Below are 26,133 nucleotides of genomic sequence, written 5' to 3'. Positions count from 1 at the left end.
AGTCTGCACCGACCACAATCCCACCCCACATATTTACCCGCTAATCCCTCTAACCTACGCATCCCAGGACTCTAAGGGGCAATTTTTAACCTGGCCAATCAACCTAACCCGCACATCTTTGGACTGTGGGAGGAAACCGGAGCACCCGGAGGAAACCCACGCAGACACGAGGAGAATGTGCAAACTCCACACAGACAGTGATTCATAGGATTCATAGGATCCTACAGTGCAGAAGGAGGTCATTTGTCCCATTGAGGCTGCAACAACAACAATTCCACCCAGACCCTACCCCCGTAACCCCATTCCTACTCACCTGACAATAAGGAGCAATTTAGCATGGCCAATCAAAATAAGCCACACATCTTTGGACTGTGGGATGAAACCGCAGCACCCGGAGGAAACCAACACAGACACGGGGAGAATGTGCAGACAGACTATCACCCAAGGCCGGAATTGAACCCGGGTCCCTGGTGCTGTGAGGCAGCAGTTGTAACCACTGTGCCACATCTGCTCCTTTTAGTGGTTATAATGTGCTTTGAGACATCCAGTGATTATCAAAATCCCAGTGCAATTGCAAATCTTTATTTTCCTTTCTTTATATTGTCACACTCTGTGGGGTTAATGTGACAGAGCAGCACCATGTCAAAACAACATTCTCCTAATTTACCATTATTTGCAGGTTCATGTGCAAACTGTTGTTGTGGGAAAAATCCACTAGTAGTCAGACTTCGAGATTCAGAAAATACGATTTATTAAACGGAGCTCCGTGGAGACAAGGCACATGGTCTGTAGCAAACCTTCTCTCAATAGTATGTCGGGAGTAGCAAACCTTCTCTCAATAGCATTTTATGAATGGGTACATCTCCTTATGTCTGTATCTATCAATGGCTAGTTTCGTCTCGTTCAGGTGCTAATCGGTTCCCTCGAATTCAAATTTCCCGCCTTCCTTTAACGTTAATCTAAGCTCTTTGTTTTGGGGTTTCCTTATCTTAAAAGATGTCTTGACCCTTGGCTTTGGCTTCCTGAGGTGTTTGTTTGCTATGAGTCACTGTCTGTGATTTGGAAATGGCTTGTCTGTTAGGTTTTTCTGAACAGCGGGAGCCTGTGACTGCTCTTTTGGCTTTCCCAGTTAACCCTTTATGTGCCAGGCAGCCATTTTAAAGTGTGCTCCCTTGTATTTTTCCCCTTACACTGTAAACAGCAAACTAACCGACATGAATCCTAATGCTGAAGCAACAACACCATCAAACCACTGACTGCACCTTTCACCACACTGATCCATCACAACATGATTTACCTCCTTCCACCACAATGCATAAAAAGGCAGTATTGCCTCAGGGCAACATTTTCTTCAATGTGTCCTGTTTAGGCACAAACCCATCCCCAACACGCTGCACTGTCGTTAGAAATGTCATTTCATAATGAAGTGAATGATTCTGATCACAGGATTTGAAGTAGTTTTATTTATTCATCAATAACAAAAATGATCATTTCAAAAATAATTCATTCATCATCACGATGTTATACAAACACACAACTCATCAGGATAGAGACACAGGAAACATGCAGCTTGTGGAATACAATGCATGTGGACAATATTTCATATCTTGTGTCTGAAGGGCCTGTTGTTCAGGAACAGCAGCTACATTTGTCAGAGGATTTGTCTTTACACACACAGCCACTGGCACAGTTGGTGCATCCGGCAGGACAGCAAGAGCAGCAACCTGAAAGGAGAGACAAAGACACTAATCAGTAACAATCAATGAGTTCACTGAAACCTCCCCCCCCCCCCCACCCCGCCCCCTCTCCCAAAGCCTCCCATTCCAGCACTCAGTTCCTCCCTCACAACCTCATCTGTCTCATATCCCCAAGTAACCCATCTGTAAAGGATCAGCATCACAACACTGTGTGAGAGAGATTGCCTGAAGATGTCCCACTTACTATCTCGATAACACTATTTCTAGCCATCAGACTAGAATAGCAACATTTCCCACGTTAAACGAAGACATTTCTTTAACCAGCAGGGTTCCTGTCTCCACATTTTTGGACGGACATTGACTCAAACTGGTGGCAATGAAATCAGGTGAAATGCTGGATCTTGTACTTTTCTATCGTGTTCCTCTCTGAGTTGTGCCCAGAACTATCTGTCACATCAATACAATGTGAGGAGTTGGAAACTCTCCCACACTGACTCACTTTTCTGGCAGCGTCCAGCTTTGCTGATGGGACATTGGCAGTCGGAGCATCTGCAGGTGTTTTCACAGGAGCAGGATCCTGAAAAGAGGAGAAAGACAGACATTGAGTTGTGTTCAAAGCCTGAACCGTGTGGAGCAGGGCCGCCTCTTTGGCACATTCCCTTTCCAGTCAGTTGAATAAACAGCTTCCCCGACAATGCTGCAGTCCCTCAGTGAGACTGAGCCGGCACACTGTGCTGAAAGGACTGACACCAGCCACCACTCACCATCCAGGCACACACAGGGCTTCGAGTCAGACATTTCACTAACTTCTGCTTCAGCTTCCAGTCCTCCCCAATCAGCGCTTCTCGCTCTTGTGCCTTTTGCTGAATCGGAGCCGAGTTTATGGGCTTGTGATCGGTGTAGTTTCGGCTGCAAAACCGTGGAAGTGGCGGCTCGCTCCGGCCTGAATGCAGCCGGCACACCGAAGTGACTCAGCGGCTGAAAGTTTGATTTGCTCCCGGCTCCTTCACTCACAACACGGCCCAAAAAGATTTCGCAATGACAGCAATTTGCCAACATTCGGTGTGGAATCAGCGTGTGTGTGAGCGTCTGCAACACGTTTCACCCCCACAGTCTGGGGGCAGTCCAGGACTGCACTTTCTCTCTGAAGTTTCATTCAGTGTTTTCACTCGGGATATTTGCTACTTTCTCATTGCTCTCCCAGATCCTGTGTCCACACAGTTTCTCACCTGTTTTGATATCTACAGGAGTTGACATTGATATTGGGATTTCCATGGGCAGCACGTTTGAAATGCCCAGTGTTTGGAGCGGTGAGAATTGATCAGTTTAGTCTGATCAGAGTGAGGAAGCAGGAATACAGGTGACCTGTGAACCGTGTGCACATTCCTGTCTGTGGAAAGACTGAACTACACTGAAGATTGTTATTCACTCTGGAAATATCTCGAATCAGAAAGAATCCTGTTGGCAATCTTTAATTTCAAATCTCAAATCACACTCAAATCCCGGCACTGGTTTCTGTCCAAAACTCCTACACAGCTCTGTGCAGCTTCCAGCCAATTGAGCTGCTGACTGCAATGAAAAGTTGTGTGTTTGAAATAGTGCTGAGCTGGTTCATTGTTCCCTGGTGCACGCGGCTGGCTCTAATCTCTGTGTCCTTTGCCTTTTCTCCAGCACCAGCTCAGTTAATAAAACCCACAAAACCCCAGTTACTGGCGGAGGAGAGAGAGGGTGTGGCATCTGTTGTAAATGATCAAGTTTCCAAAATTAAAAATTTTACCTTGGAGTTTACCCACTGACCAGCGGACACGCACCTCTCTATTAACATCGCTAAAATCACATGACCTGATCATTTTACTTGTTGCAATTCCTGGGATCTTCCTGTGAGTAAAGATCCTGTGGTGTTTCCCTGCATTACAAAAGTGATTATTCTTTGAAAGCATTTCACCTCTTCTTGACTGCCCTCTTATTGTTGTGTGACTGACAGAATTCTGAGCACAGGGCTGCAGCGCTACCTGCCCTTTTATGTGTGTCAGAAACATGGACAATGTACAGCAAACACCTTCAATCCCTGGAGAACTATCACCAGGACTCCCCTATGGATTCCTGCAAATTCAATGAGAGAATCGATGCTCCAATATCAGTGTCTTCTCTCAGGCCGATATTCCCAGTGTGAAGGCCCTGGTTTTGGTTAATCAGGTGCATTGGGTGGGCCATGGTCCACATGCCTGATTCAAGACTCCCAAAACAAGCTCCCTATTCTGACCTACATCACGGCAAGCAGTTAGAATGAGCGTAGTGGAAATAGAACAAAGAATAAAGAACAAAGACAATTACAGAAGAGGAACAAGCCCTTCTGCCCTCCAAGCTTGCACCGACCGTGTTGCCTGACTGAACTGAAAACCCCGCCACTTCTGGAGACCATATCCCTCTATTCCCATCCTATTCATGTATTGGTCAAGATGCCCCTGAAAAGTCACTATCGTATCTGCTTCCACCACCTCACCCGGCTGCGAGTTCCAGGCACCCACCACCCTCTGTGTAAAAACCTTGCCTCGCACATCTTCTTTAAACCTTGCCCCTCGCACCTTAAACTAGTAATTGACTTTTCCACCCTGGGAAAAAGCATCTGATAATTCAAGCTGTCCATGCCCCTCATAATCTTGTAGACTTTTATCAGATCACCCCTCAACCTCCGTCATTCCAGTGAGAACAATCCAAGTTTCTCCAACCTCTCCTCATAGCTAATGCCCTCATACCAGGCAACATCCTGGTAAATCTTTTCTGTACCCTCTCCAAAGCCTCCACATCCTTCTGGTAGTGCACCAACCAGAATTGATTTGATTTGATCTATTATTGTCACGTATATTAACATACAGTGAAAAGTATTGTTTCTTGCATGCTATACAGGCAAAGCATACCGTTCAGAGAGAAGGAAATGAGAGAGTGCAGAATGTAGTGTTACAGTCATAGCTAGAAATCTTAGAAGAAATCTTAGAAACCCTGCAGCACAGAAAGAGGCCATTTGGCCCATCGAGTCTGCACCGACCACAATCCCACCCAGGCCCTACCCCCATATCCCTACATATTTACCCACTAATCCCTCTAACCAACGCAACCCAGGACACTAAGGGCAATTTTAGCATGGCCAACCAACCTAACCCGCACATCTTTGGACTGTGGGAGGAAACCGGAGCACCCGGAGGAAACCCATGCAGACACGAGGTGAATGTACCAACTCCACACAGACAGTGACCCAAGCCGAGAATTGAACCCAGGTCCCTGGAGCTGTGAAGCAGCAATGCTAACCACTGTGCTACCATGCCACCAGCTATGGTGCAGAGGAAGATCAACTAAATGGAAGGTAAGTCCACTCAAAAGTCTGGCAGCAGCAGGGAAGGAGCTGTTCTTGAGTCAGTTCGTGCGTGACCTCGGACTTTTGTATTTTTTTTATGACAGAAGAAGGTGGAAGAGAGAATGTCCAGGGTGTGAGGGGTCCTTAATTATGCTGGCTGCTTTGCCAAAGCAGCAGGAAGTGTAGACAGAGTCAATGGACAGGAAGCTGGTTTGCGTGATGGATTGGGCTACATTCATGACCTTTTGTAGTTCCTTGTGGTCTTGGCAGAACAGGAGCCATACCAAGCTGTGATACAACCAGAAAAAAATGCTTTCTATGGGGCATCTCTAAAAGTTAGTGAGAGTCATAGCTGACGTGCCAAATGTCTTTAGTCTTCTGAGAAAGTAGAGACGTTGGTGGGCTTTCTTAACTATCGTGTCAGCATGGGGGGACCAGGACAGGTTGTTTGTGATCTGGACTCCTAAAAACTTGAAGCTCTCGACCCTTTCTACTTCATCCCCATTGATGTAGACAGGGGCATGTTCTCCTTTACGCTTCCTGAAGTTGATGACAATCTCCTTCATTTTGTTGACATTGAGGGAGAGATTATTGTTGCTGCACCAGTTCACCAGATTCTCTATCTCATTCCTGTACTCTGTCTCATCATTGTTTGAGATCCGACCCACTGCGGTGGTGTTGTCAGCAAACTTTAAAATCGAATTGGAGGGGAATTTGGCCACACAGTCATACGTGTATGATGAGTATCGTAGGGGGCTGAGAACACAGCCTTGTGGGCACCGGTGTTGAGGATGATCGTGGAGGAGGCATTGTGGTCTGTGAGTTAGGATCGAGTCGCAGAGGGAGATGCTGAGGTCCACTGTATTAGTACTGTATGAACACGATATGAACACTATATTAGTACTGTATGAACTCCATATTCAAAGTTAAAGTATTAGTCACAGGTAAGGTTTACAGTAACACTGCAATGAAGTTACTGTGAAATTCCCCGATCACCACAGTCCGGCGCCTGTTCAGGTCAATGCACCTAACCAGCATGTCTTTCAGAATGTGGGAGGAAACCAGAGCATCCGGAGGAAACCCACGCAGACACAGGGAGAATGTGCAAACTCCACACAGACAGTGACGCGAGCCGGGAATCGAGCCCGAGTCCCTGGCACTGTGAAGCAGCACTGCTAACTACTGTACTACCATGCCGCCTCAATATTCCAAGTGCGGCCTAACCAAGGTTCTATAAAGCTGCAACATGACTTGCCAATTTTTAAACTCAATGCACCGGCCAATGCAAGCATGCCGTATGCCTTCCAGACTACCTTTTCCACCTGTGTTGCCACTTTCAGTGACCTGTGTACCTGTACACCCAGATCCCTCTGCCTATTAATACTCTTAAAGGTTCTGCCATTTACTGTATATTTCCCATCTACATTAGACATTCCAAAATGCATTACTTCACATTTGTCTGGATGAAACTCCATCTGCCATCTTTCCGCTCAAGTCTCCAATTCGTCTATATCCTGCTGTATCCTCCGACGGTCCTCATCGCGATCCACAATTCCACCAAATGTTGTGTCATCTGTAAACTTACTAATCAAACCAGTTACATTTTCCTCCAAATTATTTATATATATTACAAACAACAAACGTTCCAGCACTGATCCCTGAGGAATGCCAATAGTCACAACACTCCATTCAGAAATGCACCCTTCCACTGCTACCCTCTGTCTTCTATGAACAAGCTAGTCCTGTTGCCAGCTCATCTCTGATTTTATGCAACTTCATCATCTGTACCAGTCTCCCATGAGGGATCTTGTCAAATGCCTTGCTGAAGTCCATGTAAACAAGATCCACTGCCCTACCCTCAGCAATCATTGTCGTCAGTTCCTCGAAAAACTCAATAAATGTTTTAGGGAATGTCCTCAAAACGTCCCTGAAAAAAATGTAACAGCCTCACTGATTTGCAGGAACTGATCGTTCGAGGCCCTGCAAACTGGAGACAAAATGTCCGTGAAGGCGCCAGACATTTCGAGTGTCTTCGGCAGGTCCAGGTGGAGGCCAAGAACAGATAGCGGAAGGAGAATTCCAGAACCCAAGCTTGCCACCCACCCCATCAAACACTACCTACACCAGTCTGTGGCACAGTGTGTGGACCTAGCATTGGGCTTTTGAGTCACCTCAGGGCCCACAACCCAGGAGTGGTTGAAAGTCATCCTCAGTCCTGAAGGGCTACCATAGACCGAGAGAGAGAGACTGACAGAATGATTGACAGTTCTGTACAGATCCGGTTAGGCACTTTGCCATTTTAGTAAATTCCTCTTTCAAATTTCCTTTTCAGTTTGCTGTCTGTCCTTCAATCCAAATGTCTCCTCAACGACCAGCCCCGTCCTCTCCTAATTCCAGGACTGTTTGTCATCGTACAGGCTGACATACATCTTTCCCTAAATGTCCTGATTGAGCCTCTCCAGTCAGGATTCACCCCATTACACCACTGTGAGGACTCTACCCAAAGTCACAATGACATCCTCTGTGATTATAATCAAAGCCCACTATCGCTGCTCAATCACCCTGCAGCCTTTAACATGGCCAATGACACATCCCCCATCTCCTTCAATACCTTGCTCAGTGCCACTGCCCTCACAGGGTTCCGCTCAGACCAATCCATCTGTAGGCTGAAATACGGATCACATGTTTCTGTGTGGACAAGCCATCCGATTACTCCTCATGTGATTCTTTAGATTTGTCCTCCCTCCTGGCTGTGTGTTTGAGTGTGTTCTCACTGGGTCCCATTCTTGTCTTTCCAGTCTTAGACCCCCAAACCACCTGCAATGTATTCTCTTCCTGTTCCTGCACCATTATTTCTGGAAGTGTCCACCAAAGATCTATCCTCGGCCCTCTCCCATTTCTCATCTACATGTTGCCCCTTGGTGACATCATCCCAAAACACAGTGTCGGTATCCACATTTACACTGATGGAACCCAGCTATACCTCACACCACCTCTCTCCACCCTCCACTCTTTCTTAACAACAGCAGATTTCAGCACTGGAAAATCAGAAATTACTTTGCACTACATATATGGAAGTACAAAGCTGATGCCTGCTTAATAGCCCCAGCCTTGTCTCTGGGCACTGACCCCATCTCTCTGCATAGCAACTCCCTGAAGCTGAAGCAGTCAGTTTGCAATGCTGGGGTCATATTTGACCCTGAGGTCAGCTTCTGACCACATTTGTGTGACATCATTTGGCTGCCTATTTCCACCTCTTTAACATTACTAGACTCAGAAATTCTCGGCTATTCCTTTGTTTTCTCCAGAATTCTGGTTTCAACACATTCCTGACTGGTTCACCACCCCCTCCCCCGCACCCCCGCCCCCCACTCCAACCCCACACCCCCCCCACATTCTAACCATCATAAATCTGAGGTCAACAAAACTGTGCTTCTCAGGACCTACCATGTAGGCAAATTGGACAGGCTTACATCTAATTTCTTGTATAGTTAACAGTAGGATGCAGCTACACTCGTTCATGAGAGACTCCGCAGTATTGCCATTGAATCATTCACTCCTCAATGGTTCATCATCATACAGTTTAACCTCATCTGGGGTCACCATTGCAGATGTTTAACCTCATTGATCAGATTGCAACAGATGTTACTGTAGTTTGAATACATATTATTTTGCAATGTGGCGAGATGTTACGGTTAGATCTCAGCTAATTTGTCAGACATTGGGCTGTCATTAGGAATATCACATCCTTAATTACTAAAATGGGATTGATCACAGGACATCAAATAGTGGAATTATATTCAATTCTTGCCACAAAAGGAATAATTTCAATAATCTTCATTCACGATTCATTACTACATTTAAAAACACAACTGATCACGATGCAGACACTGGGAACATGCAGCTTGTGGAATACAGTACATATGGACCATGCAAGTTGCTGTGGCAACATAGAGGTTTATATGAAATTAAAATTTAGGAAGCACCTTAAATTCCTGGAGAAATATCACCAGGACTCACAGAACCACAGAATACCTACAGTGCAGGAGGCCATTCAGCCCATTGAGCCTGCGCCGGCAACAATCTCACACAGGCCCTGAACCCTGTATTTACCCTGCTGTCCGTTGACACAAAGGAGCAATTTAGCATGGCCAATCAACCTACCTCGCGCATCTTTGGACGGTGGAAGGAAACCGGAGCACCCGGAGGATGGCACATTGCTCTGTGCCATTGCCCTTACATGGTTCTACTCAGGCCAATCCGTCTGTAGACTGAAATACAGGTCACATGTTTCTGGGTAGACAAGCCATCTGATTCCATTGCATGTGATTCTTTAGATTTGCTCTCCCTCCTTGGTTTGTGTTTGAGTGTGTTCTCACCAGGTTCCATTCTTGTCTTTCCAGTGTTAGACCCAAAACCAACTGCACTGACTTCTCTTCCTGTTCCTGCACCATTATTTCTGGAGGTGTCTACCAAAGGTCTATCCTCGGCCTTCCCCATTTCTCATCTACATGATGCCCCTTGGTGACATCATCCCAAAACACAGTGTTAGCGTCCACATTTACACTGATGGAACCCAGCTCTACCTCACCACCACCTCCCTCCGCCCCTCCAATTTTTCTTAACAACAGCAGACTCCAGTTCTGGAAAATCAGAAAATTCCTTGCATTACATATTTGGAAGTCCAAAGCCATTGTCTGCTATCGCTGCCCTGCCTTGTCTCTGGACACTGATCCCATCCCTCTGCCTAGCAACTCCCTGAGGCAGAGCCAGTCAGTTTGCAATTCTTGGATCATATTTGACCCCGAGGCCAGCTTCCAACCACTTTTGTGTACCATCACTAAGGCTGCCAATTCCACCTCTTTAACATTGCTGGACTCAACTATGGCATCAAAACATCTGTGGCTGGAATTCTTGTCTATTCCTTTATTATCGCCAGATTTCTGATTTCAGCACAATCTTGACCGATCTCCCCACATGCTAACTTTCCTAAATCTGAGGTCAACAAAACTCTGTTTTGCAGGACCAAACTTGTAGACAGATGGGACAGGCTTACATCTAATTTCTGGTGTAGCTAACAGTAGGATTCTGCCACACTAGTGCACACGAGAGTCAACACATTTGTCATTGAAACTTTCACTCCATCATTTCCTACAATGGTTCATCCTCATATAGTTTAACCTCATTGGCCAGACTGAAACAGATGTTACTGTGGTTGGTGGTGCATGCAGATCTCAGCTAATGTCTCAGACATTGTATTGTCATTAGGATTATCACATCTCACAAGAAAATGGGATTAATGGCTGGATATTAAATAGTGGAATTTTATTCAGTCCTTGACACAAAAATGATAGCTTCAATAATATTCGTTCACTTTTCATAATTTCATTTAAACACACAACTGATCAGGATACAGATACAGGGAACATGCAGCTTGTGGAATACAGTACTTATGGACAATATTTCATATCTTGTGTCTGAAGGGCCTGTTGTTCAGGAACAGCAGCTACATTTGTCAGAGGATTTGTTTTACACACACAACCATTGGCACAGTTGGTGCATCCTGTTTGTGAGATCTTCCTGTGCACATATTGGCTGGACATTTCACACATTACAATAACTCCACCTTTCACCACACTGATCCACCACAATGCACAAAAAGGCAGTATTGCCTCAAGGCATCATTTTCTTCAATGTGTCCTGTTTAGGCACAAACCCATCCCCGACACGCTGCACTGTCATTAGAAATGTCTCTTCAAAATGAAGAGAATGATTCTGATCACAGGAATTGAAGTAGTTTTATTCATGGTAATGGTAATTTTAAAAATAATTCATTCATCATCACGATGTTATACAAACACACAACTCATCAGGATAGAGACACAGGGAACATGCAGCTTGTGGAATACAATGCATGTGGATAATATTTCATATCTTGTGTCTGAAGGGCCTGTTGTTCAGGAACAGCAGCTACATTTGGCAGAGGATTTGTCTTTACACACACAGCCACTGGCACAGTTGGTGCATCCTGCAGGGCAGCAAGAGCAGCAACCTGAAAGGAGAGACAAAGACACAAATCAATAACAATCAATGAGTTCACTGAAACCTCCCCACCCGCCGCCCCCCCCCCCCCCCCCCAAAGCCTCCCATTCCAGCACTCAGTTCCTCCCTTACATCCTCATCGGTCTCATATCCCCAAGTAACCCATCTGTCAAGGATCAGCATCACAACACTGTGTGAGAGAGATTGCCTGAAGATGTCCCACTCACTATCTCGACAACACTATTTCTAGTGATCAGTCTAGAATATCAACGCTTTCCCATGTTAAACTGAGACATTTCTTTAACCAGCAGGGTTCCCGTCGCCACATTCTTAAGACTGGACATTGACTCAATCTGATGGCAATGAAATCAGGTGAAATGCTGGATCTTCTACTTTTCTATCGTGTTCCTCTCTGAGTTGTGCCCAGAACTATCTGTCACATCAATGCAATGGGAGGAGTTGGAAACTCTCCCACACTGACTCACTTTTCTGGCAGCGTCCAGCTTTGCTGGTGGGACATCGGCAGTCGGAGCATCTGCAGGTGTTTTCACAGGAGCAGGATCCTGAAAAGAGGAGAAAGACAGACATTGAGTTGTGTTCAAAGCCTGAGAAATGCCCCCCTCCCGTGTGGAGCAGGGCCGCCTCTTTGGCACATTCCCTTCTCCGGTCAGTTGAATAAACAGCTTCCCCGACAATGCTGCAGTCCCTCAGTGAGACTGAGCCGGCACACTGTGCTGAAAGGACTGACAACCAGCCACCACTCACCATCCAGGCACACACAGGGCTTCGAGTCAGACATTTCACTAACTTCTTCTTCAGCTTCCAGTCCTCCCCAATCAGCGCTTCTCGCTCTTGTGCCTTTTGCTGAATCGGAGCCGAGTTTTATGGGCTTGTGATCGGTGAGGAAGCGGCGGCAAAACCAGGGAAGGGGCGGCTCGCTCGGCCTGAATGCACCCGGCACACCGAAGTGACTCAGCGGCTGAAAGTTTGAGTTGCTCCCGGCTCCTTCACTCACAACACGGCCCAGAAAGATTTCTCAATGACAGCAATTTGCCAACATTCGGTGTGGAATCAGCGTGTGTGTGAGCGTCTGCAACACGTTTCACCCCCACAGTCTGGGGGCAGTCCAGGACTGCACTTTCTCTCTGAAGTTTCATTCAGTGTTTTCACTCGGGATATTTGCTACTTTCTCATTGCTCTCACAGATCCTGTGTCCACACAGTTTCTCACCTGTTTTGATATCTACAGGAGTTGACATTGATATTGGGATTTCAATGGGCAGCACGTTTGAAACGCCCAGTGTTTGGAGAGGTGAGAATTGATCAGTTTAGTGTGATCAGAGTGAGGAAGCAGGAATACAGGTGACCTGTGAACCGTGTGCACATTCCTGTTTGTGTGAAGACTGACCTGCACAGATTTTTATTCACTCTGGAAATATCTCGAATCAGAAAGAATCCTGTTGGCAATCTTTAATTTCAAATCTCAAATCACACTCAAATCCCGGCACTGGTTTCTGTCCAAAACTCCGACACAGCTCTGTGCAGCTTCCAGCCAATTGAGCTGCTGACTGCAATGAAAAGTTGTGTGTTTGAAATAGTGCTGAGCTGATTCATTGTTCCCTGGTGCACGCGGCTGGCTCTAATCTCTGTGTCCTTCGCTTTTTCTCCAGCACCAACTCAGTTAATAAAACCCACAAAACTCCAGTTACTGGCGGAGGAGAGAGAGGGTGTGGCATCTGTTGTAAATGATCAAGTTTCCAAAATTAAAAATGTTACATTCGAGTTTACCCACTGTCCGGGCTGACACGCACCTCTCCATTAATATCGCTAAAATCAGATGACCTGGTCATTTTACTTATTGCTTTTCCAGGGATCTTCCTGTGTGCAATGATCCTGTGGTGTTTCCCTGCCTTTCAATAGTGATTATTCTTTGAATGCATTTTACCTCTTCCTGACTGCCCTCTTATTGTTGTGTGACTGACAGAATTCTGAACACAGGGTTGCAGCGCTACCTGTCCTCCTGTATGTGTCAGACACATGGACAATGTACAGCAAACACCTTCAATCCCTGGAGAAATATCACCAGGACTCCCCAACAAAATCCTGCAAATTCATTGGCAGAATCGATGCTCCAATATCACTGTCCTGTTTCAGGCCAAGATTCTGGTTAATCAAATACATTGGGTAAGCAACATGGTCCATTCAAAATTCCCAAAACAAGTTCCTTACTCTGACCTACATCACAGCAAGCTGTTACCAGTCGTGCAGTGGAAATGTTTCAGGGAATGTCCCCAAAACCCCCCTGGAAAAATTTAACAGCCCCACCAATTTACAGGAACCTCTTGCTTGAGACAGTCCAAACTGGAGATAAAGTATCCGCGAAGGTGCCAGGCATTTTGAGTATCTTCAGCAGGTCCAGGTGGAAGCCAATCACAGACAGTGGAAGGAGCATTTCAGTACCTGAGCTTGCCACCCACCCCATCAAACATTACCTACCCCAATCTGTGGCACAGTGTGTGGACCCAGCATTGGGCTTTTGAGTCACCTCAGGGCCCACAACCCTGGAGTGGAGGAAAGTCATCCTCAGTCCTGAAGGGCTACCATAGAGCGAGAGAGGGACTGACAGAATGATTGACAATTCTGTACAGATCCGGTTAGGCACTTTGCCATTTTAGTAAATTCCTCTTTCAAATTTCCTTTTCAGTTTGCTGTCTGTCCTTCAATCCAAATATCTCCTCAACGACCAGCCCCGTCCTCTCCTAATTCTAGGACTTTTTTGTCATCCTACAGGCTGACATACATCTTTCCCTAAAAGTCCTGATTGAGCCTCTCCAGTCAGGATTCACCCCATTACACCACTGTGAGGACTCTACCCAAAGTCACAATGACATCCTCTGTGATTATAATCAAAGTAAGAAGTTTAACAACACCAGGTTAAAGTCCAACAGGTTTATTTGGTAGCAAAAGCCACACAAGCTTTCGAGGCTCTAAGCCCCTTCTTCAGGTGAGTGGGAATTCTGTTCACAAACAGAATTTATAAAGACACAGACTCAATTTACATGAATAATGGTTGGAATGCGAATACTTACAACTAATCCAGTCTTTAAGAAACAAAACAATGGGAGTGTCCCGAGGCATGGTACATTGGGGAAACTATGCAGACGCTGCGACAACGGATGAATGAACACCGCTCGACAATCACCAGGCAAGACTGTTCTCTTCCTGTTGGGGAGCACTTCAGCGGTCACGGGCATTCGGCCTCTGATATTCGGGTAAGCGTTCTCCAAGGCGGCCTTCGCGACACACGACAGCGCAGAGTCGCTGAGCAGAAACTGATAGCCAAGTTCCGCACACACAAGGACGGCCTCAACCGGGATATTGGGTTCATGTCACAATATTTGTAACTCCCACAGTTGCGTGGACCTGCAGAGTTTCACTGGCTGTCTTGTCTGGAGACAATACACATCTTTTTAGCCTGTCTTGATGCTCTCTCCACTCCCATTGTTTTGTTTCTTAAAGACTGGATTAGTTGTAAGTATTCGCATTCCAACCATTATTCATGTAAATTGAGTCTGTGTCTTTATAAATAGATAGGAAGAGTAGGGGGATCCTAAGAGAGCAATTCAGGGAGTTGGGAAATAGGTTAAAAAGTAGGGTCACTAGGGTGGCCATCTCTGGGCTGCTCCCAATGCCTCGTGCCAGTGAGGCTAAGAATAGGGAGTTGGTACAAATGAATGCCTGGCTAAAGGACTGGTCCAGGAGGGAGGGCTTCATTTTCATAGATCAATGGGAGGTTTTCAGGAGAGGATGGCACCTGTACAAGAGGGAGGGGTCACAACTAAGTTGGAAGGGCACGAATATCCTGGCTGGGAGCTTTGCTAGTGCAGTTCGGGGGGGTTTAAACTAGTATGGCAGGGGGGGTGGGGATCAAAATATTAGGTCTACAAGTGTGGAGGCTGGGGACGAGCTTGGGGCTGGGACAAGGCTGGCAAAGAAGAAGAGCACTCTGGGGGAGGACGACCTCACTGAGCCTGGAGGTCTGGAGTGCTTATACTTCAATGCAAGGAGCGTAGCAGGTAAGACAGACGAACTTGGGGCCCTAATGCGCACGAGGAATTTGGATGTGGTTGCGGTGACAGAGACTTGGTTGAAAGAGGGACAGGACTGGCAGCTGAATATTCCAGGGTACAAGTGTTTTAGGCGAGACAGAGGAGGGGCCAAAAGAGGTGGGGGAGTAGCGGTATTAGTTGGAGAGCATATTACAGCGGTGCAGAGGGAGGACAATTCAGAGGGGTCGTGTAACGAGTCACTCTGGGTGGAGCTTAGAAACAGGAAAGGCGCAGTCACTATGTTGGGGGTGTATTACAGGCCCCCCAACAGCCCAAGGGAAGTGGAAGAATGGATATGTCAGGAGATACTGGATAGGTGCAGGAAAAATAGGGTTGTTGTAGTGGGTGACTTCAATTTCCCTGGTATAGACTGGAAATCGCTGAGGGCAGGGTCTCTGGATGGGGAGGAATTTGTAAAATGTGTACAGGAGGGTTCGTTGGAACAATATGTAGACAGCCCGACTAGAGAGGGGGCTATACTGGACCTGGTACTGGGGAATGAGCCCGGTCAGGTCTTCAAAGTTTTGGTAGGGGAACATGTGGCAAATAGTGACCACAATTCTGTTAGCTTTAGGATAGTGATGGAAAAGGATGAGTGGTGTCCCAAGGGTAACGTGTTGGATTGGGGGAAGGCTAACTTTACTGGGATCAGGCAGAAATTGGCAGCTCTTGATTGGGAGAGGCTGTTTGAGGGTAAATCCACATCTGGTATGTGGCAATCTTTTAAGGAACGGTTGTTAGGGCTACAGGACAAGCATGTGCCTGTAAAAAAGAAGGATAGGAAGGGTAGGATTAGAGAACCGTGGATAACCAGGGAAATTGAGGGACTGGTCAAAAAGAAAAGAGAGGCGTATGTTAGGTCCAAGCAGCTAAAAACGGAGGGAGCTCTGGAGGAGTACAAAGAAAGTAGGAAAGTACTCAAACGGGGAATTAGAAGAGCAAAAAGGGGTCACGAAATGTTCTTGGCAGACAGGATTAAGGAGAATCCCAAGGCATTTTATTCATACGTTAGGAACAAAAGGGTTGTTAGGGAAAAAATCGGACCTCTCAGGGACAATAGTGGGGACTTATGCTTGGAGCCCAAAGAAGTAGGGGAGATCCTAAATGAATACTTTGCGTCGGTATTCACAAAGGAGAGGGATGTGTTGACTGGGAGTGTCTCGGAGGGGAGTGTTGAACCGTTGGAGAAAATCTCCATTACAAAGGAGGAAGTGTTAGGTTTGTTAGAGAATATAAAGACTGACAAATCCCCAGGGCCTGATGGAATCTATCCAAGGCTGCTCAGGGAGACGAGAGGTGAAATCGTTGGGCCTCTGACGCAAATCTTTGTCTCGTCACTGGACGCAGGTGAGGTCCCAGAGGATTGGAGGATAGCCAATGTGGTCCCGTTATTTAAGAAGGGTAGGAAGGATAACTCAGGTAATTATAGGCCAGTGAGCTTGACGTCCGTGGTGGGGAAGTTGTTGGAGAAGATTCTTAGAGATAGGATGTATGCGCATTTAGAAAGGAATAAACTCATTAACGATAGTCAGCATGGTTTTGTGAGAGGGAGGTCATGCCTCACTAACCTGGTGGTGTTTTTTGAAGAAGTGACCAAAATGGTTGACGAAGGAAGGGCCGTGGATGTTGTCTGTATGGACTTTAGTAAAGCATTTGACAAAGTCCCTCATGGTAGGCTAGTGAAAAAGGTTGGATCTCATGGGATAAAGGGGGAGGTGGCTAGATGGGTGGAGAACTGGCTTGGTCATAGAAGACAGAGGGTGGTAGTGGAAGGGTCTTTTTCCGGCTGGAGGCCTGTGACTAGTGGTGTACCGCAGGGCTCTGTATTGGGACCTCTGCTGTTTGTGATTTATATAAATGATCTGGAAGAAGGAGTAACTGGGGTGATCAGTAAGTTTGCGGACGACACAAAACTGGCAGGACTTGCAGATAGTGAGGAACATTGTCAGAGGCTACAGAAGGATATAGATGGGCTGGAAATTTGGGCAAGGAAATGGCAGATGGAGTTCAATCCTGATAAATGCGAAGTGATGCATTTTGGTGGGAATAATGTAGGGAGGAGCTACACGATAAATGGAAGAACCATAAAGGGTGTAGAGACGCAGAGGAACCTGGGTGTGCAAGTCCACAGATCTTTGAAGGTGACGTCACAGGTGGAGAAGGTGGTGAAGAAGGCATATGGCATGCTTACCTTTATAGGACGGGGCATAGAGTATAAAAGTTGGGGTCTGATGTTGCAGATGTATAGAACGTTGGTTCGGCCGCATTTGGAATACTGCGTCCAGTTCTGGTCGCCACACTACCAGAAGGACGTGGAGGCTTTGGAGAGAGTACAGAGGAGGTTTACCAGGATGCTGCCTGGTATGGAGGGGCTTGGTTATGAGGAGAGATTGGGGAAACTGGGGTTGTTCTCCTTGGAAAGACGGAGGATGAGGGGAGACTTAATAGAGGTGTATAAAATTATGAAAGGCATAGATAGGGTGAACGGTGGGAAGCTTTTCCCCGGGTCGGTGGTGACGTTCACGAGGGGTCATAGGTTCAAGGTGAAGGGGGGGAGGTTTAACACAGATATCAGAAGGACATATTTTACACAGAGGGTCGTGGGGACCTGCAATGTGTTGCCGGGCAAGGTGGTGGAGGCGGACACACTGGGAACGTTTAAGACTTATCTAGACAGCTATATGAACGGAGTGGGAATGGAGGGATACAAAAGAGTGGTCTAGTTTGGACCAGGGAGCGGCGCGGGCTAATTGTTCTTTGTTTCTCGTTTCAAGGCTTCATTCTATGATCATCTTGCTGGTGCCAGTACAGAGCGAGACTGCGGATAGTTGGGAACCTGTCTCGGGGGCAGGGAATTCAGATGGTGTTCGTAAAGCAGAAGGGGAAATGAATAGGGTTGGAAAGCATTTTCTGATCTGGGCCAGTGTGATCTCCTGGACTCGTTTCGATCGCCTCAGGGGGTCGGAGAGGAATTTCCCTGATTTTTTTTCCCCATATTGGCCCTGGGGTTTTCACTCTGGGTTTTCGCCTCTCCCTGGAGATCACATGGTCTGGATTGGGGGGGTGGGGCTGAGTTAATAGGTTGTGATGAACAAAGCATCGTAGCTGTGAGGGACAGCTCGGTGGATAGGATATTAGGATGTAGATAGGCTGGAAAATTGGGCGGGGATCCTGGATTCAGGATTCAATCCTGGACCGGGGAGCGGCGCGGGCTTGGAGGGCCGAAGGGCCTGTTCCTGTGCTGTATTGTTCTTTGTTCTTTGTTTGTTCTTTGGAAGTGTCCACCAAAGATCTATCCTCGGCCCTCTCCCATTTCTCATCTACATGTTGCCCCTTGGTGACATCATCTCAAAACACAGTGTCAGTGTCCACATTTACACTGATGGAACCCAGCTCTACCTCACACCACCTCTCTCCACCCTCCACTCTTTCTTAACAACAGCAGATTTCAGCACTGGAAAATCAGAAATTTCTTTGCACTACATATTTGGAAGTACAAAGCTGTTGCCTGCTTTAGCTGCCCCAACCTTGTCTCTGGGCACTGACCCCATCTCTCTGCATAGCAACTCCCTGAAGCTGAAGCAGTCAGTTTGCAATGCTGGGGTCATATTTGATCCTGAGGTCAGCTTCTGACCACATTTGTGTGACATCAGTTGGCTGCCTCTTTAACATTACTAGACTCAGAAATTCTCGGCTATTCCTTTGTTTTCTCCAGATTTCTGGTTTCAACACATTCTTGACTGGTTCACCACCCTCTCCCCCGCACCCCTGCCCCCCACTCCAACCCCCCACAGCCCACCCACAGCCCCCCCACATTCTAACCATCATAAATCTGAGGTCAACAAAACTGTGCTTCTCAGGACCTACCATGTAGGCAAATTGGACAGGCTTACATCTAATTACTTGTATAGTTAACAGTAGGATGCAACTACACCCGTGCATGAGAGATTCAGCAGTATTGCCATTGAATCATTCACTCCTCAATGGTTCATCATCATACAGTTTAACCTCATCTGGGGTGACCATTGCAGATGTTTAACCTCATTGATCAGATTGCAACAGATGTTACTGTAGTTTGAATACATATTATTTTGCAACGTGGCGAGATGTTACGGTTAGATCTCAGCTAATTTGTCAGACATTGGGCTGTCATTAGGAATATCACATCCTTAAGTACGAAAATGGGATTGATCACAGGACATCAAATAGTGGAATTTTATTCAATTCTTGACACAAAAGGGATAATTTCAATAATTTTCATTCACGATTCATTACTTCATTTCAAAACACAACAGACACTGGGAACATGCAGCTTGTGGAATACAGTACATATGGACCATATTTCATATCTTGTGTCTGAAGGGCCTGTTGTTCAGGAACAGCAGCTACATTTGTCAGAGGATTTGCCTTTAAACACACAGCCACTGGCAGAGTTGGGGCATCCCTAACAGACAAGACAGTTGGTGCATGCTGTTTGCGGGATCCTACTATTCCCATATTGCCTGGTTATTTCAGACATTACAATAAAAGTCTTTCATAGGATCCTACAGTGCAGAAGGAGGTCATTTGTCCCATCGAGGCTGCAACAACAACAATTCCACCCAGGTCCTACCCCCGTAACCCCATTCCTACTCACCTGACAATAAGGAGCAATATAGCATGGCCAATCAAAATAAGCCACACATCTTTGGACTGTGGGATGAAACCGCAGCACCCGGAGGAAACCAACACAGACACGGGGAGAATGTGCAAATTCCACACAGATAATCACCCGAGGCCGGAATTGAACCTGGGTCACTGGTGCTGTGAGGCAGCAGTTGTAACCACTGTGCCACATTTGCTCCTTTCATTGGTTATAATGTGCTTTGAAACATCCAGTGATGATCAAAATCCCAGTGCAATTGCAAATCTTTATTTTCCTTTCTTTATATTGTCACACTCTGTGGGGTTAATGCGACAGAGCAGCATCCCTGTCAAAACAATATTCTCATAACTTACCATCATTTGCAGGATGATGTTGAAACTGTAAACTAACCGACATGAATCCTCATGCTCAAGCAACACCATCAAACCACTGACTGCACCTTTCACCACACTGATCCATCACAACATGAAATACCTCCTTCCACCACAATGCACAAAAAGGCAGTATTGCCTCAAGGCAACATTTTCTTCAATGTGTCCTGTTTAGGCACAAACCCATCCCCAACACGCTGCACTGTCATTAGAAATGTCATTTCATAATGAGGAGAATGATTCTGATCACAGGAATTGAAGTAGTTTTATTTATTCACCAATAACAAAAATGATCATTTCAAAAATAATTCATTCAGCATCACGATGTTATACAAACACACAACTCATCAGGATACAGGGAACATGCAGCTTGTGGAATTTAATACATGTGGATAATATTTCATATCTTGTGTCTGAAGGGCCTGTTGCTCACGAACAGCAGCTACATTTGGCAGAGGATTTGTCTTTACACACACAGCCACTGGCACAGTTGGTGCATCCTGCAGGACAGCAAGAGCAGCAACCTGAAAGGAGAGACAAAGACACAAATCAGTAACAATCAATGAGTTCACTGAGTCCTCCCCCCCCCCCCCCCCGCAACACACACACACCCCACCCCCCAGAGCCTTCCATTTCAGCACTCAGCTCCTCCCGCACAAACCCATCTGTCTCCTATCCCCAAGTAACTCATCACAACATTGTGTGAGAAAGATTGCCTGAAAATGTCCCACGCACTATCTCTACAACACTATTTCTAGTCATCAGTTCAGAATATCAACATTTTCCCATGTTAAACTAAGTCTTTTCTTTAATCAGCAGGGTTCCTGTCTGCACATTTACTCAATTTGATGGCAATGAAATCAGGTGAAATGCTGGATCTTGTACTTTTCTATCGTGTTCCTCTCTGAGTTGTGCCCAGAACTATCTGTCACATCAATACAATGTGAGGAGTTGGAAACTCTCCCACACTGACTCACTTTTCTGGCAGCGTCCAGCTTTGTTGATGGGACATCGGCAGTCGGAGCATCTGCAGGTGTTTTCACAGGAGCAGGATCCTGAAAAGAGGAGAAAGACAGACATTGAGTTGTGTTCAAAGCCTGAGAAATGCCGCCCTCCCGTGTGGAGCAGGGCCGCCTCTTTGGCACATTCCCTTTCCAGTCAGTTGAATAAACAGCTTCCCCGACAATGCTGCAGTCCCTCAGTGAGACTGAGCCGGCACACTGTGCTGAAAGGACTGACACCAGCCACCACTCACCATCCAGGCACACACAGGGCTTCGAGTCAGACATTTCACTAACTTCTTCTTCAGCTTCCAGTCCTCCCCAATCAGCGCTTCTCGCTCTTGTGCCTTTTGCTGAATCGGAGCCGAGTTTTATGGGCTTGTGATCGGTGTAGTTTCGACTGCAAAACCGTGGAAGGGGCGGCTCCCTCCGGCCTGAATGCACCCGGCACACCGAAGTGACTCAGCGGCTGAAAGTTTGAGTTGCTCCCGGCTCCTTCACTCACAACACGGCCCAAAAAGATTTCGCAATGACAGCAATTTGCCAACATTCGGTGTGGAATCAGCGTGTGTGTGAGCGTCTGCAACACGTTTCACCCCCACAGTCTGGGGGCAGTCCAGGACTGCACTTTCTCTCTGAAGTTTCATTCAGTGTTTTCACTCGGGATATTTGCTACTTTCTCATTGCTCTCATAGATCCTTGGTCCACACAGTTTCTCACCTGTTTTGATCTCTACAGGAGTTGACATTGATATTGGGATTTCCATGGGCAGCACGTTTGAAATGCCCAGTGTTTGGAGAGGTGAGAATTGATCAGTTTAGTGTGATCAGAGTGAGGAAGCAGGAATACAGGTGACCTGTGAACCGTGTGCACATTCCTGTCTGTGGAAAGACTGAACTACACTGAAGATTTTTATTCACTCTGCAAATATCTAGAATCAGAAAAAATCATGTTGGCAAGTTTTAATTTCAAATCTCAAATCACACTCAAATCCCGGCACTGGTTCCTGTCCAAAACTCCGACACAGCTCTGTGCAGTTTCCAGCCAATTGAGCTGCTGATTGCAATGAAAAGTTGTGTGTTTGAAATAGTGCTGAGCTGGTTCATTGTTCCCTGGTGCACGCGGCTGGCTCTAATCTCTGTGTCCTTTGCTTTTTCTCCAGCACCAATTCAGTTAATAAAACCCACAAAACTCCAGTTACTGGCGGAGGAGAGAGAGGGTGTGGCATCTGTTGTAAATGATCAAGTTTCCAAAATTAAAAATGTTACCTTGGAGTTTACCCACTGACCAGCGGACACGCACCTCTCTATTAACATCGCTAAAATCACATGACCTGATCATTTTACTTGTTGCAATTCCTGGGATCTTCCTGTGAGTAAAGATCCTGTGGTGTTTCCCTGCATTACAAAAGTGATTATTCTTTGAAAGCATTTCACCTCTTCTTGACTGCCCTCTTATTGTTGTGTGACTGACAGAATCCTGAGCACAGGGTTGCAGCGCTACCTGCCTTTTTGTACGTGTCAGAAACATGGACAGTGTACAGCAAACACCTTCAATCCCTGGAGAAATATCACCAGGACTCCCCTATGGATTCCTGCAAATTCAATGAGAGAATCGATGCTCCAATATCAGTGTCTTCTCTCAGGCCAATATTCCCAGTGTGAAGGCCCTGGTTTTGGTGAATCAGGTGCATTGGGTGGACCATCGTCCACATGCCTGATTCAAGACTCCCAAAACAAGCTCCCTATTCTGACCTACATCACGGCGAGCAGTTAGAATGAGCGTAGTGGAAATAAAAGAAAGAATAAAGAACAAAGACAATGTTGTGGGAAAAATCCACTAGTAGTCAGACTTCGAGATTCAGAAAATACGATTTATTAAACGGAGCCCTGGGAGTTAAGGCACATGTTCGTAGAACACCATTTCTCAATAGTATGTCGGGAGCAGTTCATTTTTATACCCTTTACACAATGGATATACTGTTAATTCGAACATTATCACATTGTTTAAGTGAGTACAAGTATTTAACATGTTATGAATGGGTACATTTCCTCATGTTTACAAGAGTACAAACAGGTATAGACATTTAGCATTTTATGAATGGGTACATCTCCTTATGTCTGTGTCTATCAATGGCTAGTTTCGTCTTGTTCAGGTGCTAATCGGTTCCCTCGCATTCATATTTCCCACGTTCCTGTAACGTTAATCTAGGCTCTTTGTTTAGGGGTTTCCTTATCTTAAAAGATGTTTGACCCTTGGCTTTGGCTTCCTGAGGTGTTTGTTTGCTATGAGTCACTGTCTGTACTTTGGAAGTGGCTTGTCTGTTAGGATTTTGGCTTGACGTTATTTCTGAACAGCGGGAGCCTGTGGCTGTTTTTCTGGCTTCTTTCCCAGTTAACCAGTGTGGCCAGTGTGCCAGGCAGCCATTTTAGAGTGTGCTTTCTTGTATTGCCATTTTAAAGTGTGCCCCCCTTGTATTTTCCCCTTTACAGTCCCTCCTTTTGGTCGGATTATAGCTTGGACAATCCTCAGACCAACAATCATACATTCACATATACAGGTCTTCGTTCTTCTCTCCTTCTTTGCTTCTTTCGATGTCTTTATTTCTTCCAGTATCTTCATTTCTTCTGACGTCTTCGGGGATCTTCATTAGGGGTTCTTCTTCGATGTACACACTGGCTCCTGGCACAATTCTTGTCAACATTATTTTAAAACAGGCTTTAAGGCATCCCACAGTCAGACAACAGACAAGTATAATGACAATGAGTATAATCAACCCATGTAACAGGTATGATTCCCAGGATTCTCCCACCAGCCAAGCCAGCCAACTACCTCCTCTTTTGGGTCCCTGTCTAAAGTTATCAAGTTGCGTCCTGATGTCATTGATGACCTGCGTAATATTGTAAGACTCATCTGTGACATGGGTTATGCATTTGTTGCCTATGATGGCACATACTCCCCCTTGTTGTGCTAACTGGTAGTCCACTGCGTATTGTGTCTGCGGAGCATACAATCGTAATTCAGCCATTTCTTGGTTGACAGCCTCCAATGCTTTTGAAGTGCTGTTTCCCAGGATTGTTAGCCCACAAACAATATGGTTTCCATTCTTTGCTCCAATTACCCCGGCTGACCCTCCTAGAGATAAAGCTCCAAGGAACCCATACCCCAGTGAGGATCCTAGTGTGCCCGGGGCTTCCCAGTCAGCGCAGAATTCCCTGCTAATAGCCCGGGTTACTATTCTCCTCCGAATGTACCCCTTCTGAGGGCATGGAACAGTCAGTGGCCCGATTGTTCCTACCGCAAAACGGTTTGGGAGGTTTGGTGTCTCTGTCATGTAGGTACCATTAAAGAGGAATACATACCCCTTCTTAGCCCGGTAACATTTAGTGTCCCGGTTGTGAGTTTGCTCATATTGCCAATTGTTCAATTTATTTGGCTTCCCGTTTGATCCCACCACCTGGTAAGTATCAAAGGGGTATGTCCATTTGGCTGAGCTTACGTGAGTTCCATTACATTGCCCGCAAATAAGCTGTCTTCCCGCGGTTATATTTAAACATTTTTGTTCGTCACAAATACAAGTAATCTGTCCCTTGTTAATCCGACAATGTTGACGGACACACTGTGTCTGTACACAAGAATCATTCTTGGGGACTAAGGCATAGGCATATCCCCATCCCTGCCCCGTGAAACAAAGCGGATAGCTTGCAGTATCTGGGCAAGCTTTTCCTCCCTCCTTTTGGGACCCCTCGCATGTAGGATTTGTGGGGTTTACAAGTCCCACACATCTCCCCTGTAAACCTCTTTTATATTTGCCAATTTGTCCCTTACAGGGGGTCTCTGATGTATCTTCAGTATATAAGTCATGAGGGGTCCACCCAGGGGTGGCTACAAATAGGGCTTCTACAGATTGGGTTAACGGGTAACATATAGTCCGATTCCCGTGTAAATGTATGTGCGCTTTGTAAAACAAGTTGTCTTCTAGCCCAGTCAGATTTACAGTTACCACAACGCAAAATAATACAATTACATACGCGATTACATACAGATTCGCAACAGTTGTAAAACTTAACACTACAATTCAATCTTTTACAGTTATTTCGTTTATTAACCCGCGCACGCCGGCTCTTGCTTGCAGTCTTTGCCTGTTTTGAGGAAAGCAGTTCTGTTAGTTCATCGATTTAGCTACTTATCTCCTTTGTATAATTTCAGCTCCGTCCAGTGCTTCCAGACACCTTTCCCTCTTATGTCTATACAGGCACAGGTATCCCCACTAATTATGATCTCATATGGCCCATTCCACTTTGGTGCAAACCCTGGTTTGTCGGGTAGTGTTTTCACTAGGACGCGACTTCCCACTGTTGGGACGTCAGGGAGCATTTCCAGCTCTCTCTGTGCGTCTTTTATTTCCTGATTATCTCTTACCAATTTGCGCATCCCTTTTAGCTGGGTGCTCAGGTCCAGAACGTATCTTTTAATTTTATCTTTTAGTGGACCGACATCGGTCCCACCTGTTATGATGCTTTCTGGTAACTGCATCGCCCGTCCTGTCATTAGTTCATAAGGGGTTAATCCGGTTGTCCAGTTTGTGGTAGCCCTTAATTTCATTAGTATGGTGGGCAATACCTCTGTCCACCTTCTCCCTGATGTCTGCATGGCCTTGGCAAGTGCATTTTTTAGTGTTCTGTTCATACGTTCCACCATTCCAGAGCTCTGCGGGTGGTAGGGGATGTGAAATTTTTGTTTTATCCCCATTAATTGACATACTGTTTTTATTTTATAATGCTAAAGTGCAAAGGGACTTGGGAGTCCTAGTCCAGGATTCTCTAAAGGTAAACTTGCAGGTTGAGTCCGTAATTAAGAAAGCAAATGTAATGTTGTCTTTTATCTCAAGAGGCTTGGAATACAAAAGCAGGGATG

At 46.0% G+C, this 26,133-nt stretch overlaps 1 protein-coding gene across 1 annotated transcript; it reads right to left on the bottom strand.

The window, feature by feature from the left end:
* Window positions 1–1,441: 1,441 nt before the first annotated feature.
* LOC144492700 (uncharacterized) lies at window positions 1,442–3,176 on the bottom strand. The gene is made up of 3 exons (XM_078211032.1): window positions 2,462–3,176; window positions 2,197–2,274; window positions 1,442–1,724 (listed from the first exon to the last, which is right to left on the bottom strand). Exons 1-3 carry the CDS (start codon window positions 2,754–2,756, stop codon window positions 1,630–1,632), a joined length of 468 nt encoding a protein of 155 aa, XP_078067158.1. The 5' UTR covers window positions 2,757–3,176; the 3' UTR covers window positions 1,442–1,629.
* Window positions 3,177–26,133: the final 22,957 nt, after the last annotated feature.

This window comes from Mustelus asterias, chromosome 4 (assembly GCF_964213995.1).
Source record: "Mustelus asterias chromosome 4, sMusAst1.hap1.1, whole genome shotgun sequence".
NCBI lineage: Eukaryota > Metazoa > Chordata > Chondrichthyes > Carcharhiniformes > Triakidae > Mustelus > Mustelus asterias.
Note: the sequence above shows the minus strand (reverse complement) of the source record. Positions and strands in the feature narration are given on the sequence as shown.

Bases quoted from the DNA above. Each gene is read 5' to 3' on its own strand.
- LOC144492700 (XM_078211032.1), bottom strand. From the start codon at position 2,756: ATGTTGGCAAATTGCTGTCATTGCGAAATCTTTTTGGGCCGTGTTGTG. The intron at 2,275-2,461 runs GTGAGTGGTGGC...TCCTCTTTTCAG, and splicing joins GCCCTGTGTGTGCCTGGATG to GATCCTGCTCCTGTGAAAAC. The intron at 1,725-2,196 runs GTGAGTCAGTGT...CTCTCCTTTCAG, and splicing joins AGCTGGACGCTGCCAGAAAA to GTTGCTGCTCTTGCTGTCCT.